This window comes from Microtus oregoni, unplaced genomic scaffold (assembly GCF_018167655.1).
Source record: "Microtus oregoni isolate MIOR12 unplaced genomic scaffold, Mior012 000085F_ref0000168, whole genome shotgun sequence".
In the NCBI taxonomy this organism is placed as follows: domain Eukaryota; kingdom Metazoa; phylum Chordata; class Mammalia; order Rodentia; family Cricetidae; genus Microtus; species Microtus oregoni.
In genome coordinates, this window is record NW_024544551.1 from 1,250,582 (window position 1) to 1,277,793 (window position 27,212).

At 37.0% G+C, this 27,212-nt stretch overlaps 1 protein-coding gene across 4 annotated transcripts in view; it reads left to right on the forward strand.

Annotated features, from left to right (window-relative positions):
- Positions 1–27,212, forward strand: part of LOC121441937 (dmX-like protein 1) — a 143,667-nt gene that overhangs the window by 47,257 nt on the left and 69,198 nt on the right. For all 4 annotated transcript variants that reach the window (XM_041643338.1, XM_041643339.1, XM_041643340.1 and 1 more), the window contains exons 16-21: positions 7,958–8,077; positions 9,372–9,593; positions 15,500–17,179; positions 18,386–18,493; positions 25,307–25,476; positions 26,112–26,209. In XM_041643338.1, coding sequence (XP_041499272.1) covers positions 7,958–8,077; positions 9,372–9,593; positions 15,500–17,179; positions 18,386–18,493; positions 25,307–25,476; positions 26,112–26,209 — 2,398 coding nt within the window. The remainder of the gene's footprint in view (positions 1–7,957; positions 8,078–9,371; positions 9,594–15,499; positions 17,180–18,385; positions 18,494–25,306; positions 25,477–26,111; positions 26,210–27,212) is intronic.

Genomic DNA, 27,212 nt, shown 5'->3' on the forward strand with positions numbered 1-27,212 from the left:
TATTAGTGTCTTATGTATAAAAACATTTATAATAAAAGTTCTTTTTAATTAGCTATCTTATTGTTAACTTGCATGAAGAAAAGTTGAAAAAACAGAGCTAAAATTTCTTGGTTATCAGTTTTAATTACACAGGCAAACCAAACTGTGTTATTTCTCTCCTGAAGACTAAAATCCAGTAAGCAGTTACACTGTATCAATCAAGTCAGTTATTAAGTCTCAGATAATATTAAGTACATTATTTATTTGTTCCAGATTTTTTCTTACAAATACTTTCTTCTGCAATACCCACTTCTCTTTTGAGAAGTATTCCTTAGAGTTCTGCACCTTACTGTTGGTAGTTTCTTACTGTGGTTTTAGTTAACTTTTCATCATTTTCCATGAGATTTCATGAACTGTGAAAATATACTTTTTTCATTCACTTTTTAAATTCTGGACATTGTAGCCATATGCTAAAAATGAGAATAAAGGGATGGCAAGATGGTTCAGACAGTAAAATGCTTGTCATATAGCATGAGGGATCTGAGGTTAATTAATCTCTAAACCCAGGTTTAAAAATATGGGTACATTTGTAATCCCAACGAGACAGACCCAGATTGGCCTAAGTACACTTGCTCTGCTTGAGCACCACCCCTCAAACACACACAAAGATGACAGGTTTAAGATGAAAAATTCAAAAATGAAACCTACTTCTAAATGATATCAAAATTGTTAATATTGTTAATTTTTTGGAGTGAGAAAATTTGAAGAAATTTTTTACTAGAGTTTGAGAGACAAACAACAGAGCAGGCAAGCTGTAAGTCTTGGTGCCTGCTAGGAGTGGGGAGAAGAAAAGAAGAGAGAAATATACTCCCTTTTAAATTTAGTATCTGAGAAAACTAGCTGGGTCAGCAATGGAGGACAAGTGGCAAGTGTGGGGAGCAGCTTCAGGAAAAGTGAAAAGAAGTTCATAGTGTTGAGGAATGCATGTCCAGGCTTTAACTGGCATTTGAAGAGAAGAGTAGAAAGCCTTGTGAGGTGGTGAACACCTTCAATGGCAGCTCTTGGGAAGCTGAAGCAGGCAAGTCTCAATGAGTTTGAGGTCAGGCTGGTCTACAGAGTGAGCTCCAGACCAGCCAAGGCTATGTAGTGAGATCCTGTCTTGAAAGAAAAGAAAAGAAAAGAAAAGAAAAGAGGGAGGGAGGGAAAGAAAGAAAGAAAGAAAGAAAACGGAAAAGAAAAGGTTAAAATGAAAATGCCAGCAGACTACATGGCAAAGGAACCACAGTGCAGGAGTCACAGTTCTACATGATAAATGGCCCTGCAAGTAACTACAAATGGCTGCATCCTGTTTTTTTAATAACTATATTAAAAGTAAATTTTTTTAACTCTGCTGTTCAGTAAATTTTGCTGTTTCTTGTTTCTAGCATTTTCTGTTGTAAGATTATTTTATTTTTAAATTTTTCTCTTTAAGACCAAATACTTGTTCTAGTATTTCTTAAAATACTTAAGCAATTCTTGCTAATTATACTTAAAAAATCCATTGCTTTTATTATTATTGTTTCCCCGAAAATGTTTATGGAGTTATATTTTTTATTTTGCTCTATGAAGAAAATACTTTACAGATAATTTTAAGAAATGACTTGGTCTTGTCCTTTCTCTTTTATTCTTTATTTGGTTTTATTGTCAGGGTAATATTGACTTTTTATAAGGGGGTTTGAAAGTATTCCTTTCTGTTTTATGGACTAATTATTTATGTGTGCTCTTCTTTGATGTTTGATGTAAGTCTGCAAAACTTCATTCAGGCCATTGACTTTTTCTTATTGGGATTGTTTTAGTGACTCCTTCTGTTTTATTGGTTGTTATAGATCCATTTAATGTATTTACTACTTCTTGACTTTGGTAGACTATATGCACCTTGAAATTCATCTATTTCTTTTAGATTTCCCACTTTAGGAGACTGTAAAATTTTAAAGTATGCCCTTATTCTCTGAATGTCTCAATGTTTGTTGTAATGTTGCTCTTTTCATCTTTAATTTTGTCAGTTGATCTTACCTCTTTCATTTGGTTAATTTGGCTAAGGACTTGCCAATTTTATTTATCTTCTAAAAAAAAAAAAGCCAAACTCTTTGCTTCATTGATTCATTATTTTCTGCATTAGCATGGTTATTTTTTTATACTAGTTTGCGTATTAATTTGTTATTTTCCAGTGCCTTAAGGTTCATCATCAGGATGTTTATTGAGATATCTCTGATTCTTTTTTAGTGTAATGGGCCTTTAGAGCTGTAAATATAGAACTGATTTTATCCTACCCCTTAGATTTGGCTGTGTTATGTTTTCATTTTCATTTTGTCTTAGGAAGGTTTTGTATCCTTGATTTTTGCAATGACCTGTTCATCATTCAATAGCTTACTGACTAAACTTCATGAGTTTATATACTTTCTCTTAAGAGATGCCTAGCTTTATCTCATATGGCAGAATATAGGATATAGTTTGAATTATCCCGTATTTGTAGAGACTTACTTTGTGTCTTAAAATGTGATCTGTTTTAGAGAAGTTCAGTGGTGTGCTGAGAAGACTATGTATTCTTTGATGTTTGAGTGGAATGTTCTGTGTATTTGGAGAGGTTTGCAATTGTATTTTTTCAGGCTTTTAAACAAATCAGTATAAGCCCTTCCTGATTTTCTGGTTGGGATTGAAAAGTCACCAGTTACTCTGATGGCCTTGCCTAGGATGTCATTTGACCTTTTTCGTAGCTGTGTATATACTTCCCTTGTTCTGTACATACAGTATTTAAATTATAACATGACACAGTGTTTTATTTTCTGGTCTTTTCTGTTTGGTTTTCTGTGTTGTTCTTGTGTCTGGATGGTCTTTCCCACCCAGATTTGTGACATTTTCTCCTATAACTTATTTAAAATATTGTTATACCATTACTATTTAATTCTCCTTCTCGTGCATTCCAATAGTGTGCATGTTTGCCAAGTTTTCCAGAACCTTTGCATGTGGATTCATACATTTTTTAAAAAAAGTCATTGACTTTGTCTAATTCCTATATTTTGTCTTCTTAACCTGATAAATCTATCTTCACATGATCTATTTTGTTGGTGAGGCTTTTCACTGAAGTTCTTGTGTGACCCATTATGTTTTTCATTTTTGTTATTGTTTTGACTTGGGTTGTCCTCAATTTTTCTATCTCTTTATTAAATTCTATTTTTATGTCTTATATTGACTTATTTATTTCATGTAGCTGTTTGTGTTTTTCTGGAAAATATTCAAGTCTTTGAGTTGTTTTACCATATCCATAAACATTGTTTTGAATTCTGCATCTGGAATTTTATCTAAGTCGTTTTAGTCAGGGGTCATTAATATGGGATTGATAATTTTTGGAGGAAACACATTGTCGTGGTGCTCCATGTTACTTGTGTTTTGCTCTGAGATCTTCACTTCTGAGATTAGATTGTTAATTAAGATTTGCTGTTGTTTTTGTTCTTTTAATTCAGGTTTTTCTGCCAGTGAATGAGTTTGCAGTGTTCAGGAGGCTCTATGCTGTAGTATAGTTTTGGTGATTGCCTTTGCTTGTAGACTGGTTTTCTAGGCACTGGGCTCTATCTCCACTTTGCCTCTCTGCGTTGAGTACTGTCTGTAGGAACAGCCAACTCTTGATTAACCAACTCTAATAATCAAGAAGCATATTTAAGTATCAGTTAGGGATAAAGGGACCCAGAGGTACTGTGTATACTAACATTATGAGTAGAATGGAAAAGAAAAGAGGTAGGCAGTCCAGTTAGACTGGTGGTAAGTATTGTTAATGGACATAGAAGAGGGTAGACATGCCTAACAGTGTGAACAGTTGATTCAGTTTTAAAAAATGGGGTGAGTATGTGGGCATTTTGGGCTAAGTAGGTAAGCTTCTTGGCTTTAGGAAATATAACATGAGGAGGGATGGATGCTGAAAAGAGAAAGGAAGAAAAATTAATAGCGAGAGTAAATAGTAACAAACATGTATAAAGCCCTGTTCTACTGCCCTTTTTGTCTTGTCTTTTTTTTTTTCTTTTTGAGTCTGGGAATTTTTAACATAGCCCCAGGGTGTCATGGAACTTGTTCCTGTATCCTAGGCTGGCCTTAAATTAAACAGATCTACCTGCCTCTGCCTCCTTAATGCTGTATTATACCACCGTACTGGGCTCCCTGCTGTATTTTTAAAGATAATGAATAGTTGTAGAGAAGGTGGGCCATAGAAGAAATGTTTTATCTCCCTGGCCATTGTCTGGCCTGTACTCTGTTGATTTTTAGGGTCCTGTTCTCTTGTGGAATCTCTCTCACCTTGCGTGTGTATGGAGTTTTCTGTTTAGTGTGCTTTGGCTAGCCTAGGCAGTCTCCACTCTTTAGGCCATTGTTGCCTTCTCACAGAGTTGGAGCAGCTGGTGTCTGTTCAATGCCCATGGCACTGTTTATAGCTTATGTTTAGCTCTGAGAACTTTGGTTTTTCCAATTGGGTCACTGATGGTGACCCTGGCAGCAGCTTCTGAGAACCCCTCTTATGAAATCTCTACCAGCACCACTTTTGTATATTTCCTGTTAGAATCTTTTAGCCTAGTTTGCCTGTAATAAAATGTTGCTATGGCAGCAACAACTTCTTGGTTTCAGTTGCAGCATCAAATTCAGTCTGATGATAGAGAAAGTTCATGGTTGAAGTTCTAAAGGTTGAAGATGTTTGTCGGCCCTTGATCAGATCAGTTCAGAGACTGGAGAAGTAGATGATAGAGTAATATATTACTGTTCTCTTTATTTCTTATACAGTAATCAGGGTACTGATTTTGGCTTGGCTTCTAGGGTACGATCTTACCTAGAAGTCCTGTTGTCACCTTTTCTTTTTGGTTTTCTTTTTAAAACTTTTCTTATACAAACTTAAAATGGTAAATCTTTGGTGTACCCTAATAATAGTTGCTTTCAAATGAATTTATTTTATATATGTTTTATAGAGATACAATGATAAAATTCCTGATAGTTATTTTGTGTCTTTCTCCAGACCTTAGATTTTTTTTATTTATCCTTTGTGTCTTTCACATCATGAATATTTTCCATCTCTTTGTATCTGCCCTGTGCCCTTGTACCCCCCCCCCCCCCCAATAAAATACAATTTAAGAGAAAAAAAAGAAGAAAATCTTATCATAGAAGCTGAAGTGTGACACAGTGAGTCACACAGTAAACCCTTTTGCCCATGTACCTTTACTTGGAAGTGCTCATTGCAAAGAATCATTGATCTGGTTCAAAGCCTCCGGTTTCTGCTACATATTTGATGCTGAGACCTCACTGAGACTCTTCTTGGATATCCTATTGTTGCACTGTGTCATGGAGATCCTGCAGGTTTGGGTCTGCAGCATTTGGGTGGAGGGCATCTCTCCCCTACCCATACCACTGTATGGCAGATGAGGAGAGGAGTTAGCTCTGCTGTGATGCCCAGGTGAGATTTAGGGCCCAGTTTATCAAGTGCCGAAGCAGGGGCAGCTTCTTCGCCCACCACCTGTGGCAGGGTAAGCAGGAAAGGGCATCTATCCCTTGCCATCACCATCCCGTGGCAGACAAGGGTGATGTAGTCAGCTATCCCACTCTCACACCTTCAGGACCAAGCAACCTGCACCTCTGCCAACAGGGTGTGAGAGCAGGTCCTGCATCTCAGCTGTGCTGCCCAGGCGAGGAGCAGGGCCTACTTTCCTACAGCTTGTAAGGGGGAGCAGGCGGCAAGGGGTAAGGGGGGACATCTCTCTCAAGCCTACCTACCCACAAGACAGATAAATAGCTGTTGATAGCTCTCTCATGCTAACAATGTCAGGACTGGCCCACCCACACCTCTTCCAATAGGGCCAGCTCTACTGTGCTGCCCAGATGAGGTGCAGCTTCCACTTTTCCAAATCTTGCAGCTGGTAAAGGGGAAGGTCAACCCCCTTGCCAGCTGGAGGCAGTAGAAGCTAGGAGGGAAGGCATCTTTACCTCATGCCTACCACCTCATTGCAGAGGAGGTTAGAAGGGTACCAGCCTCTCTCATACTTTCTGGGCTGGTTCACCAGCATTCCTGTCTACAGGGCCAACTTGGCTATGCTACCCAGGCAAGATATAGGGCCTGTTTTCCCGAGTGCTGCTCGTGAGGGGTTGGCTTTACCTTTTTTTATATGTTCTTTTCTGTGATTTATATCATCGCCTTTGCATGTGTGTGTGTGTGCGAGAGAGAAAGAGAGAGAGAGAGAGAGAGAGAGAGAGAGAAGATTGAATACTGAATCTATGACATAATGCTTAGCAAGCTTTCTATCAGTGAACTATACCTGCAACTTCTTTTATTTTGAGACAGGGTCTTGCCCAAGTTGCTCTTGAACTTGGGATTTATCTGCATCAGCTGCCCAAATAGCTAAGGTTACTGATATTGACACCCATTTCTGACTGTAATTTTAATTTTTGTTTAGATAATTTTGTATCTTAGAAACAGATTACAATGAAGAAATCTTGCACTATAATCTTTCATAAAAGAGGCAATAATCTACTGGTTTTGTAATAATTTCAGAAAAATGCATTTAATTTACACTTTGCAGTATGAACTAAGATGGGTTCCTTCCTTCTTCCTTTCCTTCTTTCTTTTTTTTACTTTTTTGTTATTATTTTGTCTGTGCATCTGTATTTGTGTACTTGTGTAAATGTAGGGGTGCATGCTTGTGGAGGTTAAATACAACTTTTGGGATTCAGTTCTTGCCTCCTCTTTTGAACAGAGTCTCACTTGGTTTGTTTTTTTTTTTTCCCCTGCTGTTTCTAACTGGAATGTGAGCTTCTAGGCAAGTCTCCTATCTCAGCTTCTTATCTCAGTAAAGGAATACTGAGATTATAGTTGTACACTAGCACATCTGAACTCTTGTCTTCAAGCTTGCATGGTAAGCTAGGACCAGTGAGGTCAGTAGGTCAGACGGTTTGTCTCTCTCCCTCCTTCCCTCCCTCCCTCCACACCACATCTGTGTTTGTGTGCCTGTGTATGAGAGAGAGAGAAAGAGGGACACACACATAAAAGAAATATTTTCTTGACTATGTATTATTATATAGACTTAAGCTGGGCAGTGGTGGCTCACGCCTTTAATCCCAGCACTTGGGAGGCCAAAGCAGGCCAGTTTGTGTGAGTTTGAGGCCAGTCTGAAACTACAAACGCTGGTTTCAGAACAGCTAGGACTGTAACACAGAGAAACCTTGTCTTAAAAAACAAAACAAACAAACAAAGACAACATTTTTGTATGTAACTTACCTTGGAAGATCTACATGTCACTGTTCTACCCCTCCCAGACTCTGAGTAATGGAACTTGCTTTGTAGACCAGGCCGGGCTCAAACTCAGAGATTCACCTGCCTCTGTCTCTTGAGTGCTGGGATCAAAGGCATGTGCTTCCACCCAGCTACCTTGGAAGGTTTTAACAATACAATTTTTATTGTGATATATTGGGTTTTTTTTTTGTTGTTGTTGTTGTTGTTGTTTTGTTTGTTTGTTTTTCGAGACAGGGTCTCTCTGTAGCTTTGGTGCCTGTCCCAGAACTAGCTCTTGTAGACCAGGCTGGCCTCAAACTCCCAGAGTGCTGGGATTAAAGGCGCGCTCCACCACCGCCCAGCTATTGTGATATATTGTACCATGTTATCTTACATAGTTTCCATCTCTTTAGCAATGTCCTACCTACTAAGATATCACTGTGAACAGTTCAGTGTTAGTCACTTGTAATAGGACTTTTTAAGGTTAAAATGTTCAAATTCAACACTTAAAATTTAGACTCTGAAAATGAAATTTGCCTATAGCATGTATATAATTAGAATTTCATGATAATGCTAAGTCATTTGCTAACACCATCGAATACATTCTATAATGTTGCTTTGCATTTTTTAAGATTGTTTCTTTAAAATAGTGAAAAGCTATTTTAACTTGGTATGTTTAGTATACTATCCATTTAATGTCAACAGGCAATTCACCTCACGGATTTTCTGAAAAGTTCTACCTGGTTGTGATAGAGTGCACTCAAGACAATCGTTCACTGTTACACATGTGGGATTTACACTTAAGGTCCATTCCTGTCTCACTGGGTAAGTCTACTTCATTTGTGTGGGTTTTTTTTTTTTTTAAACTTTTTTTTTTTATTGAGAAAAGGAGAAAAAAAAAAAAAAACAAGTTTCCTCCTCCTCCCAGCCTCCCATTTCCCTCCCCCTCCTCCCACCCTTCTCCCCCTCCTCCCACCCTTCTCCTCCTCCCCCCACTCCTTTCCCCCTCCCTCTCCAGTCCAAAGAGCAGTCAGGGTTCCCTGCCCTGTGCTAAGTCCTAGGTCCTCCCCTCTAGGAAGGTGAACATCCAAACTGGCTAGGCTCCCACAAAGCCAGCACATTACGTAGGTTCAAAACCCCGTGCCATTGTCCTTGGCTTCTCATCAGCCCTCATTGTTCGCCATGTTCAGAGAGTCCAGTTTTATCCCATGCTTTTTCAGTCACAGTCCAGCTGGCCTTGGTGAGCTCCCAATAGATCAGCTCCACTGTCTCAGTGGGTGGGTGCTCCCCTCGTGGTCCCGACTTCTTTGCTCATGTTCTCCCTCCTTCTGCTCCTCATTGGGACCTTGGGAGCTCAGTCCAGTGCTTCAGTGTGGGTCTCTGTCTCTGTCTCCATCCATCACCAGATGAAGGTTCTATGATGATATGCAAGATATTCGTCAGTATTGCTATAGGATAGGGTCATTTCAGGTTCCCTATCCTCAGCTGCCCAAGGAACTAGCTGGGGACCTCGGCTTGGGCATCTGGGAGCCACTCTAGGTTCAAGTCTCTTGCCAACCCTAAGGTGTGTGGGTTTTTTGTTGTTTTGTTTTGTTTAGATTCAAGTAGACCTACATTTAACAAAGTATACATGTACAGTTAGAAAAGTTTAGGGCTTTTTTTCTTTGTAAGAAAAAAATTTTTACTTTTACATAGTTTACAAAATCCTACATACATTTAACTGAAAAATGGTTTTGTAAAACCGTATTTATTCTTGTAAATAATATCATTTGTTAATATTATATATTACTTACACAAAATAATGGGTTTATTAACTTTTTATAAATATGTTTAGTTACTTGAGCATAGTAACTTTCCTCTCTTCCTCCTCTTCCTCTGTTATCCTTCTTAGCTATGTCTCCTTTTCCATTGTTTAGAATTAGTTTTTGAAATCATTCTTATATATTGTAATAATTACAGTTTATTTAGAATACCAAAAATAAAACACCTTTCTTACTGTCTTCCTATATATAGTGTCTACAATTTTACATTTTAGCTATGTATTTAAAAGTAGCAGTTACAATATTTACTCTTATAGAGTTCCTGCTCAGATTTTGGTTCTGGTTTTTTTGTTTTACAGATGAAAGAACAGACACAAAAGTATCAGAAGCTATTTGGGTACCAGAAGATCATTATTCCTCTTCTCCAGAGAAGATTCTCTCTCCATTTTCACAGAGATTCCAGGCTTGCAGAGCAAATCTCCAGACCACCAGCAAGCTGTCCCTGTCCTCTGAAATGGTGTACAGCAAAGAGCTGGACCTGCCAGAAGGGGTGGAGATCATCAGTGTCCAGCCTTCAGCAGGTCTGTACGTCCCCCAGAGACTAAGCCAGCTTTGTAAAGCCTGGGTGCTTACAGTGTTCCTCAAAGTAAATGCTGTAACTTACTCTGAAATACACACAAAGCAGAAATGGAAATAATTCTATTGAGAACCTGAAATTGAAGGTTTAAATTTCTTATTATGTTTTCAAGTTATATGACATTTTCCAGCCAAGTTGTATTGGAAATACTGATTTGTTTAAAAAAACGATATTTTTGGGTAGATGTTTTATCTACTTTACTCACTACTTGGACTGAATACCTGAAAATGTTTATTTGGACTCTCAGTTTTAAGGTACAAACTAGCATGGCAGAAGTTTGAAGAAGCTGGTCACATTGTGTCTGCAATCAGGAAGCAGAGAGCTGGACATGAAAGCTGCTGCTCAGCTCACTTCACTCGCTGTCTTGCTAGTTACTTTTTTATTTCAATGTAAAATACCATTGACCAAGGCAACTTATGAAAGAAAGCATTTAATTGGGCTTACAGTTTTAGAGAGTTAAGAGTCCATCATGGCAGGGTGACAGGGCACTAGGGCACCAAGCAACAGGCTGGCTGGAGAAGCACCTGAGAGTTCATAGCTCTAAAAGGAGGAAGCATAAGAGCACACGGGAATGGTGCAAGTTGAGCAAACCACTGCCTCTCCCTCTGTGACACACCTCCTCCAACAAGGCCATTCCTCCTAGTCCTTCCTAAGCAGTTCTACCCATTAGGAACCAAACATTCAAATGTAGACCGTTCTTATTCAAACCACCACACTCTTTTATTCAGTCAAAGACCCCAACCCATGGAATCCTGTTGCCATGTTTAGAATGGGTTTTTCCATATCCATTAACTCAACTAGAAACTCCCTCAAAGATTTCCCTAGAGGTTTGTTTCTATGGTGACTCTAAATCCCTCAAGTTGAAAAAGTAGCCGGCGGTGGTGGCGCACGTCTTTAATCCCAGCACTCGGGAGGCAGAGGCAGGTGGATCTCTGTGAGTTCGAGACCAGCCTGGTCTACAAGAGCTAGTTCCAGAACAGGCTCCAAAACCACAGAGAAACCCTGTCTTGAAAAAAACCAAAAAAAGAAAGAAAAAGAAAAAGTAAACTATCACATTAGACAAAATGAAAGTTTTAGAATGTGAGTAATAACAAGTTTTCCCTTATTTGCCAACTGTTTTAGTAGTTACAGTAGTTTTCTGGAGCTATGTGCTAAGGTAGACAGTATAAGGTTTCTGCAGTGTATTATCACTTTTATTCCAAGACAGTGGTTTTGAGAGTGCAGTTTCCAGACCAGGAGCAGCAGCATAATGTGACTTGCTGGCATTGAAATACTGATTCATGTACAGTAGCTTAGTGCCCAGTGATCTGATCTAAGCCTTCCAGGTATTTCTCATATATGTATCAAGAATACAAGACAAGATACAAGGCCTTTTAATTTTTGTGCTTTTTCTTCATTTGTTTGTTTTGGTTTGTTTGGTTTTTCAAGGTTTTTTGTTTTGGTTTCTCTGTAGCTTTGGTACCAGTCCTGGAACTAGACTGGTACCAGTCTGGCCTCAAACTCCCTGTCTCTGCCTCTTGAGTGCTGGGATATAGGCGTGCACCACTACCGCCAGGCATTATTTTTGTACTTTTTTTTTTTAAAGTAGGGGTTTCCTTAAGTGAGCTCAATTTCCCCAACTCAAATAGTTCTTTTATTCAGCCTCCCAAGTGCAGGGACTATAATCACTCCAAACTCTATTTTCAAACTCCTATTTTTTTAAATCATCAGATTATTATGAAAGTGTGACTCTTGATTACAAATTCTAGGTTAGAGGCCAGCAAGTATGACCAGCACTCTAGTGACTCTTGTTCTTTCAGGTATTAGAACCAGTGTGCTAAGGTTCTAAGAAAACCAATACAACATCCATGGTTTTAGTCATTCATTCTTTGAGTTTCATACTTAGAATGTGTCCGTGTTCTTTGCTACTTCTCATTCTTTCGACGGTTTGCCTAAAATACAAATACTGTTAAACATTAATCTTTGTGAAAGGTGAAAGTCTTAGGAGTTTGGGTTGTTGCCATATATGCAGCATCAATGTAAGCAAAGTTAAACCTTGAAAAAGAGTAATTTTAGTATTGTCAAAATTCTGCCACTAGCTATAACAAAATAGGTCTTCATTGCTTAAGTCCAGTTAAAATAGCAAAATAGAGAAATCAAGGATATATTAAGACAACTCTTTGGCCTAATTTAGAAGTTGTGTGGAAAAACAAGATTTGTTTTATTTCATAAAATTAGTAGCATATACTCAAATGTGGTGGCTCTTTCATGTAATTCCCACATTTGGAAGGCAAAAGCAGAATTGCTGCAAGTTCAATGCCAGTCTTGTCTACATAGCAAATTCCAGGCCTTTGGGATATATAATGAAACCCTATTAAAAATATAAGGGTGTTTGGGGGCCATATAGAAAATTTTTTTTTCTAGTATGAATTTTATTTATTTATTTATTTAGTCAGTTCTCTTGGAAAGGATTAAAAATGTTTTTATTCAGCTCAAAGAAATTGATGATCCTAATGTAAGGTTACATTTGTTTAAGACTTTGGAATATCATCACAGTTAATATGAAATGAACTTCAAAATGTGATAGAGGCTTATGGATGGTTAAGTGAGTAAAAGTATCTGCTGGTAGGACTGACAGTCAGAGTTAATCTGAGTTAGATTCCCAGCACCCACATCTGGCATCTTTCCTCAATTACTTTCTAATTTTTTGAAGATGTATTTTTAATTATGTGTATATCTATGGGGTATGCACATGTGAATGCAGGTGTTTATGAAGACCAGCCTGATCTCCAAAGCTAGAGTTTCCAGTGATTATAAACTCCTTGACATGGGTTCTGAGAATCAAACTTGGGCCTTCTGCAAGAATAGTGTGAGCTCTTAACTGCTGAACTCTCTCTCTCTAGTCTTCTACCTTTATTTTTCAAGGTGGGGTCTCTCACTGAACCTGAAGCTCATTAACTGAGCTAGGCCAGCCATTGAGTTTCAGGGAGCTACTTCTTTCTACCCACTTCTTCCCCAAAAACCTAAGGAGCTCCTATTTCTACTTTTTTTTTCTTTCCATTCTAATTTTATTCTTGGCTATTTCATTCATATACAATGATCATATATAACCCTTATTTCCCTCCTTTAACTCCATCTATATCCACTTTAACATGCCCCTTTCCCACTATATGTCCTTTTTTTATTTTTTTAAGTAACCCACTTAGTCCAGTTTGTGCTGCCCATATGTTCATATGTATGAGGTATTAGAATTCCCCACATCCTCAATAAGGAGCAGTAAGTACCTGGATACCATCTGTCTTTCTATGCCAGAAGTTTGGCTGGTTTGATTTTGTGCAGGTAATCACAGCTGCTTGAGTTCATGAGTGTGATAGCCATGTCATATCCAGAAAGTAGTATTTTACAAAACTCCCCATCCTTCCGCTGACTCGTAGATTCTTTCTGCCTTCTCTTCAATGATATTTCATGAGCTTGAAAGAGGGGAGTTGATATAAGTATCTCATTTAGGGCTGAGTACTCAGTCTCTTATCACCAGTTATGCATCATTCCATTGACTGCCCACTTCAAGAAGAGGCTTCTCTATCAAGGTTCAGAGCAGCCTAGGTTATAGGTATAAACATAAAGATTTAAATGGCAATTGACCATTTAGCAAAATAATAATAATAGATAACACTCATGGTCTTTTCTGTAGGATTATCGTACAGGGCATAACATTTTCTCTTGTAGAGTAGCCTTCAAATCCAATCATTTAGTTAACACTCTTTAACAGTAATGCCACTATTGCAGAAGCTGGCATATTTTGCGTGATAGGTACATATTGTAACATGTATGATTCAGAGCTGGATAAGACCATTAATGTCTTTTCTTACTCCTGCATAGCATCTTCACATTGTGAAAGCTCACTACTGTGGAGGAATTTACCTGGACAGTTTGACTTTGATTTCTCTATTTCCTGCAGCCAGTGCATGCAGTGTCTACAGCAATAGAGTGATAGTGTTTAGCAGTGGTGGGTAATCAAGGACAAGGGCAATATTCTGTATTGTTTTGTAGACCTCTAGAACTCTTCTGACCAAGATCTCATAAGGAGATATACCACGCCTGTCATTTATTCTGGGAGTGACACTGTCCACATATATAGGATAATTCCATTTAAAGTCTTTTAAATAGTTTTTTGTTTTTGTTTGTTTGTTTGTTTTACAATTAGCTTCCTAATTGATGTGTTTCCTGTCGAGCTTTTTACATGGGTTCTGAATACCCAACCTCAGATCCATGTACTTGTGCATTAGGCACTGAATTGACTGAGCTGTCTCCCTAGCCCCTTTACCTATATTTTACAAATAAATTTGGCAGTTTATAGTTATACCCTTTGTCTGCTGTTGGATATATTTGATTTTGCTCTACAGTAACACAGTTGAGTAGTTGTAATAGAGATCCTAGATCTGTCAAAGCCTGAAGTAGTTATCAATATCTCCTTAGATCTGACAGCCTATTTTGGGAAACTAATAGTATATATTATTAGTTTAGGCCTGATAAAAGTATTAATTTCACTTAGGAATAGATTAGTGTTATTAAATATACTTTAGTATAGGCTTTGTGGGTATAAACATAAATATTTAGAAGACAGTTTAATGCTATGTCAGTCTATCTAAATAATAATATCCAGTTCTCTATTAGGGACTGCAGTCACCACCACCACCATTTGTGGGGGTTCGCAGTACTAGTAAGAGAAGTCTGTTTTTGGTGATTAGTGGTCAGTGTAGATACATGACTACACAAAGTACTGATAGAGGATATTTATTGTCTCCCCTCTAAAGCTCAGGGAAAATTACAGAAAAGGGTGATAGGAATATAAAAACCAGCAGATAGAAAGGCTATGAAATGCCATTTTCTGTATAAGACAAAATCATAGTAACTGCAGGTGTCTGCAAAGGGTTTATATATGAATGAGCCTGTCATCTTTCAAGCATGGATGGAAGAGGGTTTCAGTGATCTCAGCCTCTCACTGCTTAACTATTTGCTACTGATAGATTCAGAAAGAGGGGGATGTTACTGCTTTCACCAGACTCCAGTGACTAGTATTAATCCACTAGTGTCACAAATGACCTTGTTTAAGCTTGTTAGGTCACAAAACAAAATTGAAAGTCATGAACTTAGGAAAGACTTTGGTGGAGGTGGTTGGGTGGGTGGTCCTGATGGGAGGGAGAAAAGAGAAGGTGAGGAGGGAGAGAATCAGAATGTCTTGCAGTATAAGCATGAAATTGTCATATAATAAAATTTGTTTAAAAAAAAAAAAACCTCTAAAGTGACCAGAAGCTTGGGCAGTCATACTTATATTGAAACATACGAAGAATATGGAGCTAGAGAACCATGACAAATATCAATATATTTTTAAAATGAGATACATAGGTATAAAACTAGCAAATGGGTACAGAATCAGGATAATAACTAAGTTTTCAATAATCCTTTAAATAGTACAGTTGTTCAGTTTAGTTAGAACACATTTAATGTAGATTGTCGGGGCTTTAACCTATAAAATGTAAGGATTGAAATAAATTTTCTGAATTCATTTTTAGTTCTAAATTTTGGTGACTTTTTTGTAGTATTCCTCTTTATGTATTTGTGTGTGTGTGTGTGTGTGTGTGTGTGTGTTTGGGTATGTGCATGAACACATATGAAACTCAGGACAACTTGCATTAGTCTGTTCTATTCTCCTACCCTGTAAAGTTCCGGAATTTAACTCACAGCCCTGTAGTATATAGTATATTGGTGTCATTAAAAGCCTGATCATGAGCTTAACAGTAGTTTTCAGCAAAACAGCTTAAACTTTTAATACATAGAAAATATAATTTTAATGGCTCCTTTTCTTTCTAGGACACCTCAGTTCGTCTTCCATATATCCTGCGTGCAGTGCCCCTTATTTGTTGGCAACTTCATGCTCAGATGATAAAGTAAGATTTTGGAGATGCAGAGTAACAGATGGAGAATCGGCTACATCAAAGAATGGAAAAATGGATCTTGTGTATATTTGGGAAGAATGGCCGTTACTCATTGAAGATGGACTTCAGAGCAATAGTAGTATAACTGTACCTGGTAGACCTGTAGAAGTGAGCTGTGCACATACTAATCGTTTAGCAGTAGCTTATAAACAGCCTACATCTAATAGTAAATCTCAGGAATTTGTAATGCATGTAAGTATTTTTGAATGTGAGTCTACAGGAGGTTCATGTTGGGTTCTTGAACAGACTATTTATTTAGATGAGTTAAATACAGTATTGGATTCTGGCATTAGTATTGATAGCAATTTAGTGGCCTATAATAAACAAGAGACATATTTATTCAGTAAAGAAAGTATTACATCAAACACAAAACATTTGGTTCACTTAGACTGGATGTCTAGAGAAGATGGTTCTCATATCTTGACTGTAGGAGTTGGCTCAAAACTTTTTATGTATGGACCTCTTGCTGGCAAGGTACAAGAACAAACTGGTAAGGAGAACCAGGCATTTCCTCTTTGGGAGAGTACTAAAATTGTACCTCTTTCTAAATTTGTACTTTTACGAAGTGTGGACTTGGTTTCTTCTGTAGAAGGTGCCCCACCATTTCCTGTTTCTTTATCATGGGTCCGGGATGGCATCCTTGTGGTAGGAATGGATTGTGAAATGCATGTATATTCCCAGTGGCAGCCATCTTATAAACAAGAACCTGTTACAACAGATTCATACAATGGAAGCACTCCATCTATACTAAGCTTAATAAAACAAAGTAACTCTTCAAGTTCTGGTCTACATCCTCCAAAGAAAACTCTTACTCGATCCATGACCAGTCTTGCACAGAAAATCTGTGGAAAGAAAACTACGTTTGACCCTTCAGTGGATATGGAAGATTCCGGTCTTTTTGAATCAGCTCATGTACTTTCTCCAACTTTACCTCAATACCATCCATTGCAACTTCTGGAACTCATGGATCTTGGCAAAGTCCGGAGAGCCAAGGCTATCTTGTCACATCTTGTCAAATGCATTGCTGGGGAAGTTGTGGCTCTGAATGAAACTGAATCCAATCATGAGCGTCGTATTAGGTCTCTTACCATCAGTGCTAGTGGAAGCACCACCAGAGACCCACAGGCATTCAACAAAGCTGAAAACACAGATTACACAGAAATAGATTCTGTCCCTCCACTTCCTTTATATGCCTTACTTGCTGCGGATGATGATAGCTATCACTCATCTCTGGAAAAGTTTAGTAATGAAAGTTCCTCAAGTAAAAATAAACAGTTTTCAAAAGAAAATTATGATGAGCTTTTCCAGCCTTCAGTTCTCTCTGATAGTCACATGTTAGAGACAGATGAAGAAAATACGAAGCCCAAAGTTATTGACCTTTCACAATACAGTCCAACTTACTTTGGTCCTGAGCATGCACAGGTTCTTTCTGGCCATTTACTGCATTCTAGTTTACCAGGACTCAGTGGGATGGAACAGATGTCTTTGATGGCCTTAGCAGATACAATTGCAACTACAAGCACTGATATTGGAGAAAGCCGAGACAGAAGTCAAGGTAAAAGTAAACTCTGTACAAAGGGGGAGGAGGGAATAAAGATAATTTTACTTACTTTTATAGAAACCAATCTTACATAATTTTTAATAAAAATGATATCATGAGGGACCTTTTTAGAAAGTTACTGCAAAAAATTCATCTTTCACAAATTCATACCAGTCATCAATAATAATTGCTCAGTACAGATACAGAAGATCCAACTGAACCTCATCAGTTTTGCAAAAGTTCAGATTATTAATATAGTTGAAATTTAAGTGTTTCTGTTTTTACCCCTTCTGTGAAGATAATCCACTGTAAAACATTACAGTTTGATTTAACATTTTAAAAAAATTAGTGTTTTTGTGTACTCCTGCCTAGAATAACAAATGTAAAAACAAGAGGATTATATCTTCATTACCCAGAGAGCATTTTTTAAAATCTAAGCTATGAGCACATTTAAGCATATTTAAATGGAAATTTTCTATCATATCTTGAAGTCTGAAATTAGCAAGTCTATTATTTTAAATCAGATATATTGCTTAATAGGATTGACCATTGACCTAAGCTTGGCAAGAAAATAAGGATTAAAGTTCATTCAAAATGTTTTATATTTAAAAAAGGTATTTTATACTTTAGAGGGTATTACTAATAGATACTAATTTTATATATGTTATGTTTATTTTAATATGTTTACTATGAGTATGTTGCTATTACTTTTAATCATATAAGGGGAAAATCAGAACTTAAAATCAGGATTAGCATAACACCATTTCCTCCAGTATACAGCTGATTATTGGGATTCAGATATGATTTGAATCCATTATAGTAAACATTACTTTAACATAACCATAGAAAGCATTAAACTCATTAAAAATAAAAGTTTCAGATCAAAGAAGGTCAGATTATAAAGAATGTTAATAGACTTTAAGTCAATTCATTCTCATCTTTAGTTTTCAGTTATTTAGCTATGCTGTTTTCTCTCTGATAAAAGAATGCTTATAGAAAAAATGCTAGAAAATATTTTAAAGTAAACTTTTTTGCAAGATTAAGAATGTTCCAAAAAAAAAAAAGATTAAGAATGTTTTGTTCTTATATATGGTATTGTGGCATGCTAATTATAAAATTTTTTAGTATTTTATGCTTATACAATAGTTTTAGTATTGCATTTGCATATAGTTTTTTTTTTTTAAAAAACACAAAAGTTTACTTTTTTTTTTCTGGTTATAGGTGGAGAAACTCTAGATGAATGTGGATTAAAGTTTCTTTTGGCTGTTCGACTCCATACCTTTCTTACAACTTCCCTTCCAGCCTACCGAGCTCAACTCCTTCACCAAGGTGATTTTGCTATTCATTGCATGGAGATACCAGGAATGAAAAAGAGAGTTTGATAGAACAAAAGGAAGGAAGTAAAGAATAAGATTTATCCACCCGTTAAACTGGTAAAATTAGTGTGTATTCCCAACATAACTAACATGAGAGTATTACAAATATTATATTCTAATAAACATGTGATTACAAGTAACAGACCTCAGTGATGTTACATTAAATCCAGATATACATGGTCTCAGTACTCAGGAATTTGAAGTTAGTGCATGGTGCCAGCAGCATTACTGGCTACATTGTTATTAACAGTGGGGCTTGGGCCATGCTGGTAAAGCAATTTACTCAGTGATAAATGTATCTCTCTTTTCCCTTTGTCTCTGTGTTTATCTTTCTGCTTGCCTTCACCCATATTTTGCATTCTACCCACCTTAGTTTACTCACCTTAGTTGATATTAGCAAGATAATCATCGCTGCAGGCATTTCTAGAGATCCACCTCTCAGGTGATTCTAGATTCTATCAAGTTAACCATTAATTAGTCAACACAATCAGTCACTCAAATACCTAATTTTTTAGTGAAAACATTTGAAATTTACTTTTCATAAGTGTAAAATGAACAGTTGATTTTTTTTAAAGAAGATAGTAACTGTGCTATTCATTAGAACTCATAAACATTTCTCCTTGATGAGTGTCTCCTCACTGCCCTACCAGCAGGTTTTTGTAGCCACCATTCTATCCTCTGCCTGTATAAGATGCAATATGGAGTCTGCATATAAATAGAATAATGAAGTTATTTGTCTTTTTCTGCCTTTCATTTAGCATAATGTTCTCCAGGTTTATTCATGTTGTTGCAAGTAACAGAATTTTTTTTAAGATACTAGGATTCTATTCCATTATGAATATATACATTTTCTTTATCTATTTACCCATTAGTAAGACATTTTAGATGATTTTTAACAGAGCTATTATAATATTGCAATGAACATTGGATGCATTAACTCTTTAACATGCTAATTTCAAATCTTTTTAAAATTGTATCTGAAAGTAGGAATATTGACCCACATGGCAATTTTATTTCTAGTTTTATAAAGCAATGCTATATAGTTTTCCATAATATCTATGACAACTTTCATTCTCACCAGGATCATATGGTGTTCCCCTTTTCTCTAAATTCTTGAAATGAAGGATTTTATCTTTTGATATAGTATCTTTCTTCCAGATAATAGGTCATGTCACATTGTGATCTTTATTTACACTTTACTGGAGGTTTGGAGTATTAAACATGTATTCCGTGTGTTTACCTGTAGATTGAAGCTTCTGTCTTGCGCAGTCCCACCGCTATTAAGTCCAAAAGAAACACACAGCGGTTTATATTAATTATAAATTGTTTGGCCTATTAGTTCAGGCTTATTAACTAGCTCTTACAACTTAAATTAACCCACAATTCTTATCTGTGTTTAGCTTCATGGTTTGGTATCTTTTCTCAATAAGGCATTCTCATCTTGCTTCCTCTGCATCTGGCTGGGGACTGCATCTCTGCCTTTCTTCTTCCCAGAATTTTTCTGAGTCTGGTTGCCTCATTTATACTTGCTGCCTGGCTACTGACCAATCAGTGTTTTATTAAACCAATACAAGTGACAAATCTTTACAGTGTACATGAGCATCATTCTACATCATTTACTGGTGAATCATCTTTCTTTTTTTAGGGGGGAGGTCTTTTAAATCAGGGTTTCTCTGTGTAACTGCCCTTCCTGTTCTGGAACTCGCTTTGTAGACCAGGTTGGCTTTGAGCTTACGGAAATCCCCCTGCCTGTGTGCCTGTGCCTCTTGAGTCCTGAGATTAAAGGCCTCTTTCCTATATTCCTGTTATTCTTAGATTTGGTCTTTTATTTAATCTTTTTCTTGATTTTTTTTGGGGGGGGGGGGCAGATCTTTTTGATTTAACATTTTCTTTGACCAAGTAAGCCATTTCTTCTGTCTTTAATGCCTGACACTTTCAGTTCCATCGCTTGTATTCTGTTGGTGAGGTTTTCCTCTGGGATTCCTGTTTGAATTACTAAATATTTTGTTTCCAAATTTCTCTCAGTTTGGGTTTTCTTTATTGATCATATTTTCACTTCCAGGTCTTAAAGTATTTTAATCATTTCCTCCCATCATTTGTTTGTGTTTCCATAGATTTACTTATGGCTTTTAGTAATTCCCTCCAAAAGGACCTTTAGCATAGTCAAAAGGCTATTTTAAGGTCTTTATCTGTACTTCAGCTATGTTGCAGTTCTCAGTGCCTACTGTGGTAGGGTTGTTGTGCCCTTTTAGAGACGCATTTTCCTGGCCTGTATTGATTGTTTTTACACTGGAGTCTAAACATCTCTGTTTGGGACAACTGAAATTCTAGGTGTTGAAATTCTAGGTCTTGTCTTTGGTGGGTACATGTTTTGTTCCTAGGTTTCTGCTGCTCTGCGTGGTTCTTGGGAATGTGTTGTGGCCCTGTATTGCCTGGTAAGAAATTCTGGGATTCTGCTAGATGTGGCCACTGGTTTCAAGGTAAAATATGTTTCTAGGTATTAGGAATTCTCACTTAGTAATGGGAATGGATTGGTAGAAGCCTAAAGGGAACCACCAGGATCTGCTTGTTCTCCTAGAAATGGGGGCAGAAAGAAGAGAGGCCAAAACAGGTAGTCTGTTAAAAAGCTGTGCATGAGATGGGGGGATGGGAAGGTGGATTTGAAGGAGAGAAGGTTGAAGATCTAAAACTTGTCTACCTGCTTCCCAGGCTTGCTAGCATGTCTGGAAAGTTGTTTAGATGGTTTCCAGAGAATGCCTGCTATCCTTAGAGAATTAGCATAACAGGAGGAGTGGGGAAGAAGACTGGAAGAGAAAATCTGTCTCAGGCTGGAGATGTAGGCAGCAGGTAATCTGCTGCAGAGATGGGAGTGAGACTTGGGAATTGGATTTGGGATAGAGAAGGGAGAGATGGAGATCCAGTTAGGCTACCTGTTTCCCTGGCAGGAGTGGCCTGTCGGTTCCCAGGAAATGCCTGCTGGATTTGAGGACTGGGATAAGGTGGTGGGTGAGTAGAGAAGAAAGATTGGAGACTTGTGTGATCCCACTGGAGATGAGGCGGCCACAGCAGGTAGTCTGCTATAGGTCTGGGGTGAGACTGGGGGATTGATTTTTGAGAAGAGCAAGGAGAAGTGAAGCTCTGCAGTTAGCCTACCTGCTTCCATGGCTGGAGTGTTCATTCACTGCTTTTTAAATCAAGTTTCTTTTTCTTGCTGTTAAGTTCCTTTTAAATTTTGAACTTTTTTTTTTTTTTTTTTTGAGACGCAGTCTCACCATGTATCCCTGAGCTAGCTACAACTCACTATATAGATCAGGATGACTTTGAACTTACAGGGATACTGGGATTAAAGTTGTGTGCCACCACACCCTTCCTTGATATGAATTTTTTATCAGATGTACAGATTGCAAGTACTTTCTCTTAGTCCATAGGCTGTTTCTATTCTTGCCATCTTTCATTCTTTGCTATCAGTATTTTAGTTTTATGTCCCATTTGTCTATTTTTGTTGTCTGTACTGCAATCATTGTCAAAGTCATGGAGCTTGCAGGTTGTTTGGGCCTGTTTTGTGCTCTTTGAGCATCCTTGATTGTGATTAATTTCAGAATGGTCTCAGCCACTATTGATTGAAAAACTTATTTTTCTTTTTTTCTGTTCTCCTGCTGGTAGCTCAACTATACTTAAAAACAAACTCACAATTCTTGAGACTCTATTTTGATTGTGTTCGTTATTTCCTTTTTCTTTTTCGATTTTTTTCAAGACAGAGTTTCTCTGTCTAACAACAGTCCTGGAACTTGCTTTGTAGACCAGGCTGGCCTTGAACTCAGAGATCCACCTTCCACTGCCTCCCCAGTGTTGGGATTAAAGACGTGGTGAGTCCCCCACTGCCCAGTTTTGATTGTTTTCTTGTATGTTCAGAAGTTGACTGTTTTGATTGTTTTCTTGTATGTTTAGAAGTTGACTGTTTTGAGCCTACTGATGACTCATTTATTGATGGCATTCTTAATTTAAATTTTGATTTCTATTATTTCTTTTTTTGTTTGTTTGTTTTGTTTTGTTTTGTTTTTCGAGACGGGGTTTTTCTGTGGTTTTGGAGCCTGTCCTGGAACTAGCTCTTGTAGACCAGGCTGGTCTCGAACTCACAGAGATCCACCTGCCTCTACCTCCCGAGTGCTGGGATTAAAGGCGTGCGCCACCACCGTCCAGCTATTATTTCTTTTAGATATTTATTAACTTTTCTATCTGCTTATACTTAATCTTTTTTCCAGTGTTGATATTCTTTATACTGCATGCAGTCAACCTTTAATATAAGTTTATAAGAAGACAATACATTATTGTTGACCATTGCTACAATTTTGTATAGCAGACATCTATAGTTTATTCATTTTATTTGATAAAACTCGATGCCTCATGATTCCCGTCTTCTCAGCCCCTGAAACCACCATTGTAGTCTGTTGATTCTATGAATTTTTTTCTTTGAGATAAATCATGTGAGTAGAATAATACAGTACTTACCAATAATATGACTCATTTGTTTTGCTTAGTATAATGTCTTCAAATTTTATGTTACATATTGTAGAATTTTCTATTCCATTGTATGAGAGATTGTATTTTTAAAACCGTGCTTCTTCAGATGGGTATTTAGATTGTTTCCATATCTTATGAACATTGCTGCAGTCAGAATAGAGTGTAATATCTGTTCAAGTAAAAGAAATTATTCCTTATCATAGGTTAAAAATGTGAAGCCATATATGTTAAAGTCATGTCTTGTAAACAAACATTTATTTTGCTTAGTAATATTAAATAAAACATAGCATGAAAAGACAGAATAGAAACTGAGCATTGTTACCTGTACTGATCATTAGCTTGCCTACACAAATGTTAAATATCAATATTAAAATATCCTATCAATATGATGAGGCAGCATAATAGCCATGGTTATGGGTCAGATATTCTGTATTACTTAATTGGATTATTTTATTCAATCCTTAATACTGTTATATATGTCATATATATCTACGCATATATTATAACTAAGCACAATTTCTATTTGTTGGTTTGTTTTTTCTAAGACAGGGTTTCTTTGTGTAGTTTTGAATGTCCTGAAACTCGCTCTGTCACCAGGCTGGCCTTGAACTCAGAGATCTCCTACCTCTGCCTTCCCAATGCTGGAATTAAAGGCATGAGCCACCACCCCCATGATATTTTGTTTGTTTTTTAAATGATTTGTTTTTTATTTTATGTTCATTGGTGTTATGCCTGTGTGTATATATGAGTGTGTCAGATTCCCTAGAACTGGAATTACAGACCCTTGAGAGCTGCCATATGGGTACTGAGACTTGAATCTGAGTTCTCTATAAGAACAACCAGTGCTCTTAGCCACAGAACCATCTCTGCAACCCTTTATTCACATTGTCGTAATAAAAACCAGAGTCATTAAAAATATAATAACCTTCCCAAGATTATATATTTTATTTTGTAATATACCTGGAATATTACATACATGTTCTAATTTTAGAGTCTTTGTAGTACTGTGCTTAGCCTGAGTTATACTTTTTGTTTGATTCCATGAATTTCTTTAATTCTATGGAGTAGAACATCTAGAACAGATGTTTGAGAGAAAAGAGAAGCAGTACTAAAGAGGAAAGCACACCCCGTGTAACAGTCCTTCAAGTGCTTCTTATGTTCTCAGGGAGTCTGTGGGTGATATCCAGAGTAGCACAGTGACATTTCCCATACGTGTTGTGTTTTCAAAGAAATAGATGTGAATTGTATTCATCGGAGTGGTATTGTTGGAGTAAAAACTAAGTCACATTTCTAGGAACAATAAAGACTATAGTTATGAGTCTGGAAAAAGCTTTGAAAGGCGACAGGGCTTCTCACTGATGCATGTAGCAATTTGCAAAGTTGGTAAGTCAGATATTTCTCAAGAGCAAAAGGCCTGAACTGAGAGAGCAAGTCTGTGACCCAGAGCATCTGTTTCCAGTTCAAGCTTGTCACCATCATAGTTTCAAGTTGCCACAGAAATAATAAACCTAGAAATGGTTTCTCAAATCATACACACAGGATAGTGATGAACGGTTCCTTAAATCATTTCTTACGCTATTTCCAGGATTTTATTCTTCCATCTGTTATGGTAAAAGGACTCTGTCATATGTCATTTAAGTACCTGGTTTGTCTTAATTAATATACACAATTCATAGACATATTAACAGGTTATTTTGAGCTAATTTGTGTAAATAAAAACCTAAAACCCATTTATATATTTATTGTGCAAATATTATAAATATTTCTGATAATTGAAGTAGTAATAAGAGCGGCGGGGCTGCATTCCCAGCACCCCAGCCGCCTGCTCGGCTAGCCTATGCCCGAAATAACAACACACAAACTGTATTCATTTAAACACTGCTTGGCCCATTCTCTTCTAGGCTAATTCTCACATATTAATTTAGCCCATTTCTAATCATCTGTGTGTAGCACCCCAAGGTGCGCTTACCGGGGAGATTCTAGCCTATGTCCATCCTGGGTCGGAGCTTCATGCTGGGAGTGGGGCATGGCGTCTCTCTCAGGCGTCTGCTCCCGAGAGAGCTGTGGAGTCTCTGACCTCACTTCCTCTTCCTCCCAGCGTTCTGTTCTGTTTACTCCACCTACCTATGTCCTAACCAATAAAATGGGCCAGGGCAGTTCCTTTATTAGCCAATGACCTTCCTCCATCAGATAATCATTATATAATTTTTGCGTTGTTTATAAGTGTCTTTTTTTAAAATTTCAGGCCTCTCTACTGGTCATTTTGCTTGGGCATTTCACTCGGTAGCAGAAGAAGAACTGCTGAATATGTTACCAGTCATGCAGAAAGATGATCCAACTTGGTCTGAACTTAGAGCAATGGGTGTGGGATGGTGGGTTCGCAATTCTCGCATCTTGCGCAAATGCATAGAAAAGGTAAATTTTTATTTGGACGTAAAATAGTATATTTTGAATATTTGTTTAATGGCATCCTGTCTTCTATATTAGTTATTCCATTTTGTTTTAGAAACAGCTTCATAATTTTTGTGTGGTGTGTTGTGTTATTGGGTATTAAATGTATGGCCTTATGAATGCTAGGCATGCATTATATCAGTGAACAAAGTTCAGAATCAAGCCTCTTTTTTTAAAAAAACATTTAATGATTTCAGTACATTGCAGATGCTGGCCTTGAATGTGCAATTCTGTCTCAAACTCTTGAGCTGTTGTGATTCTAGGCCTTTGCCAGTAGGCCTATCTATTCTCAACCTCTAGTTAACACATTTATTTACTAGTATACTTCTTAATTTCTGAAGTATTTGTTTAGAAAAATACAATAGTTTAGGAAGACTTCTATAGCCCTGTCACCTCTTCTGTGTGTACTCTGCTACTATAAGTGTACATATACTAGTTAAATCTATATGCTTGCACTTATTTATGCATATATGCTTATTTGTGTGCTTATTTAAATTTTAACATAGAAATAGCATGTACTAATCTTATATGTAAGAGCAATTATTTGTTCATTCCCAAACGACTTCTTTAAAAGATTGACTACTGTTTTTCAATTGTAGGTAGCCAAAGCAGCCTTTCATAGAAATAATGATCCTTTAGATGCTGCAATTTTTTACCTTGCCATGAAAAAAAAAGCTGTGATTTGGGGATTATATAGGTAAGTGAAAGACCTTTAGAGCTAAAAGTCACTTTTCATTCAGAATGAATGCATAAGTAAAACATGCTTTTATTGAATATGTTCTTAGTTGCCTTTTGTGTTAAAGTGTGTGTTCCATGTTAAAAGAAACCAAATGATGTTACTTAAGTTTGTTTTAGCATTTATCAGTCTAAAAACAAGTTTCTTTCTTATTTGATTATTCTAAGAATATCTCCCTCATCACCAAGAAGCAGGGAGGAAGGAAGTGGAGTAGAAAACAAATGTGTCAAGATGAATTTGCGTCAGCATTGGGGAGGAGGAGGAGATAGTGGAGGCTGGGATAAGCACCTGTCCTCTGCTACTAAAGGACATGGGTCAGTGTGTTCCTGAGACTGTTACTCTTCTAGGTGCTGTCATTTCTTCTTCTCACTTGTCAACCGCAACCACTCCAAGAGTACCATTTGTTGAAGATTCTGTTTCAGAATGGCAACTTCTGGGGAGATTTTTTATATTGAATATATGAGTTTTCTAAGAATCTAAGGTTTTTCAGGATTGTTTTCTATCAGATTCCATTGAGTTTTAGTTAGCAAACTCATTTCCAAATAGGTAGAACACAACTATTGATGAGGTTTTAATTTTATACTAGTGTAAATATTAATGTGTAAATTATTTTAACGAAGTATGTATTAGTAAAATTAATCTGCATGAATTTAAAGGTGATTTTTGTCTGAGTGCTGCAAATGCAGATCACTTTGCAATTTGTAAGAGAACTTTTAAAAAATTTGTGAGATTTATATATAAAAGTAAATACTTACCTAATCTTATTTTACTAATGAAGATGCAGATTCATAGTAATTTGTGAACTGGCAAATGTTTTGTTTTCATTTTTATAACTTTTTTTTTGTAACTGGATCTTAGTATGCACTACAGATTGCCTTCAAATTACCCATCTTACTCACTGAAAGTCCTAACTGTAAAAGGCTGATTCCAAAGTAGTATTTTAAAATTTTATGAATTTTGTTCC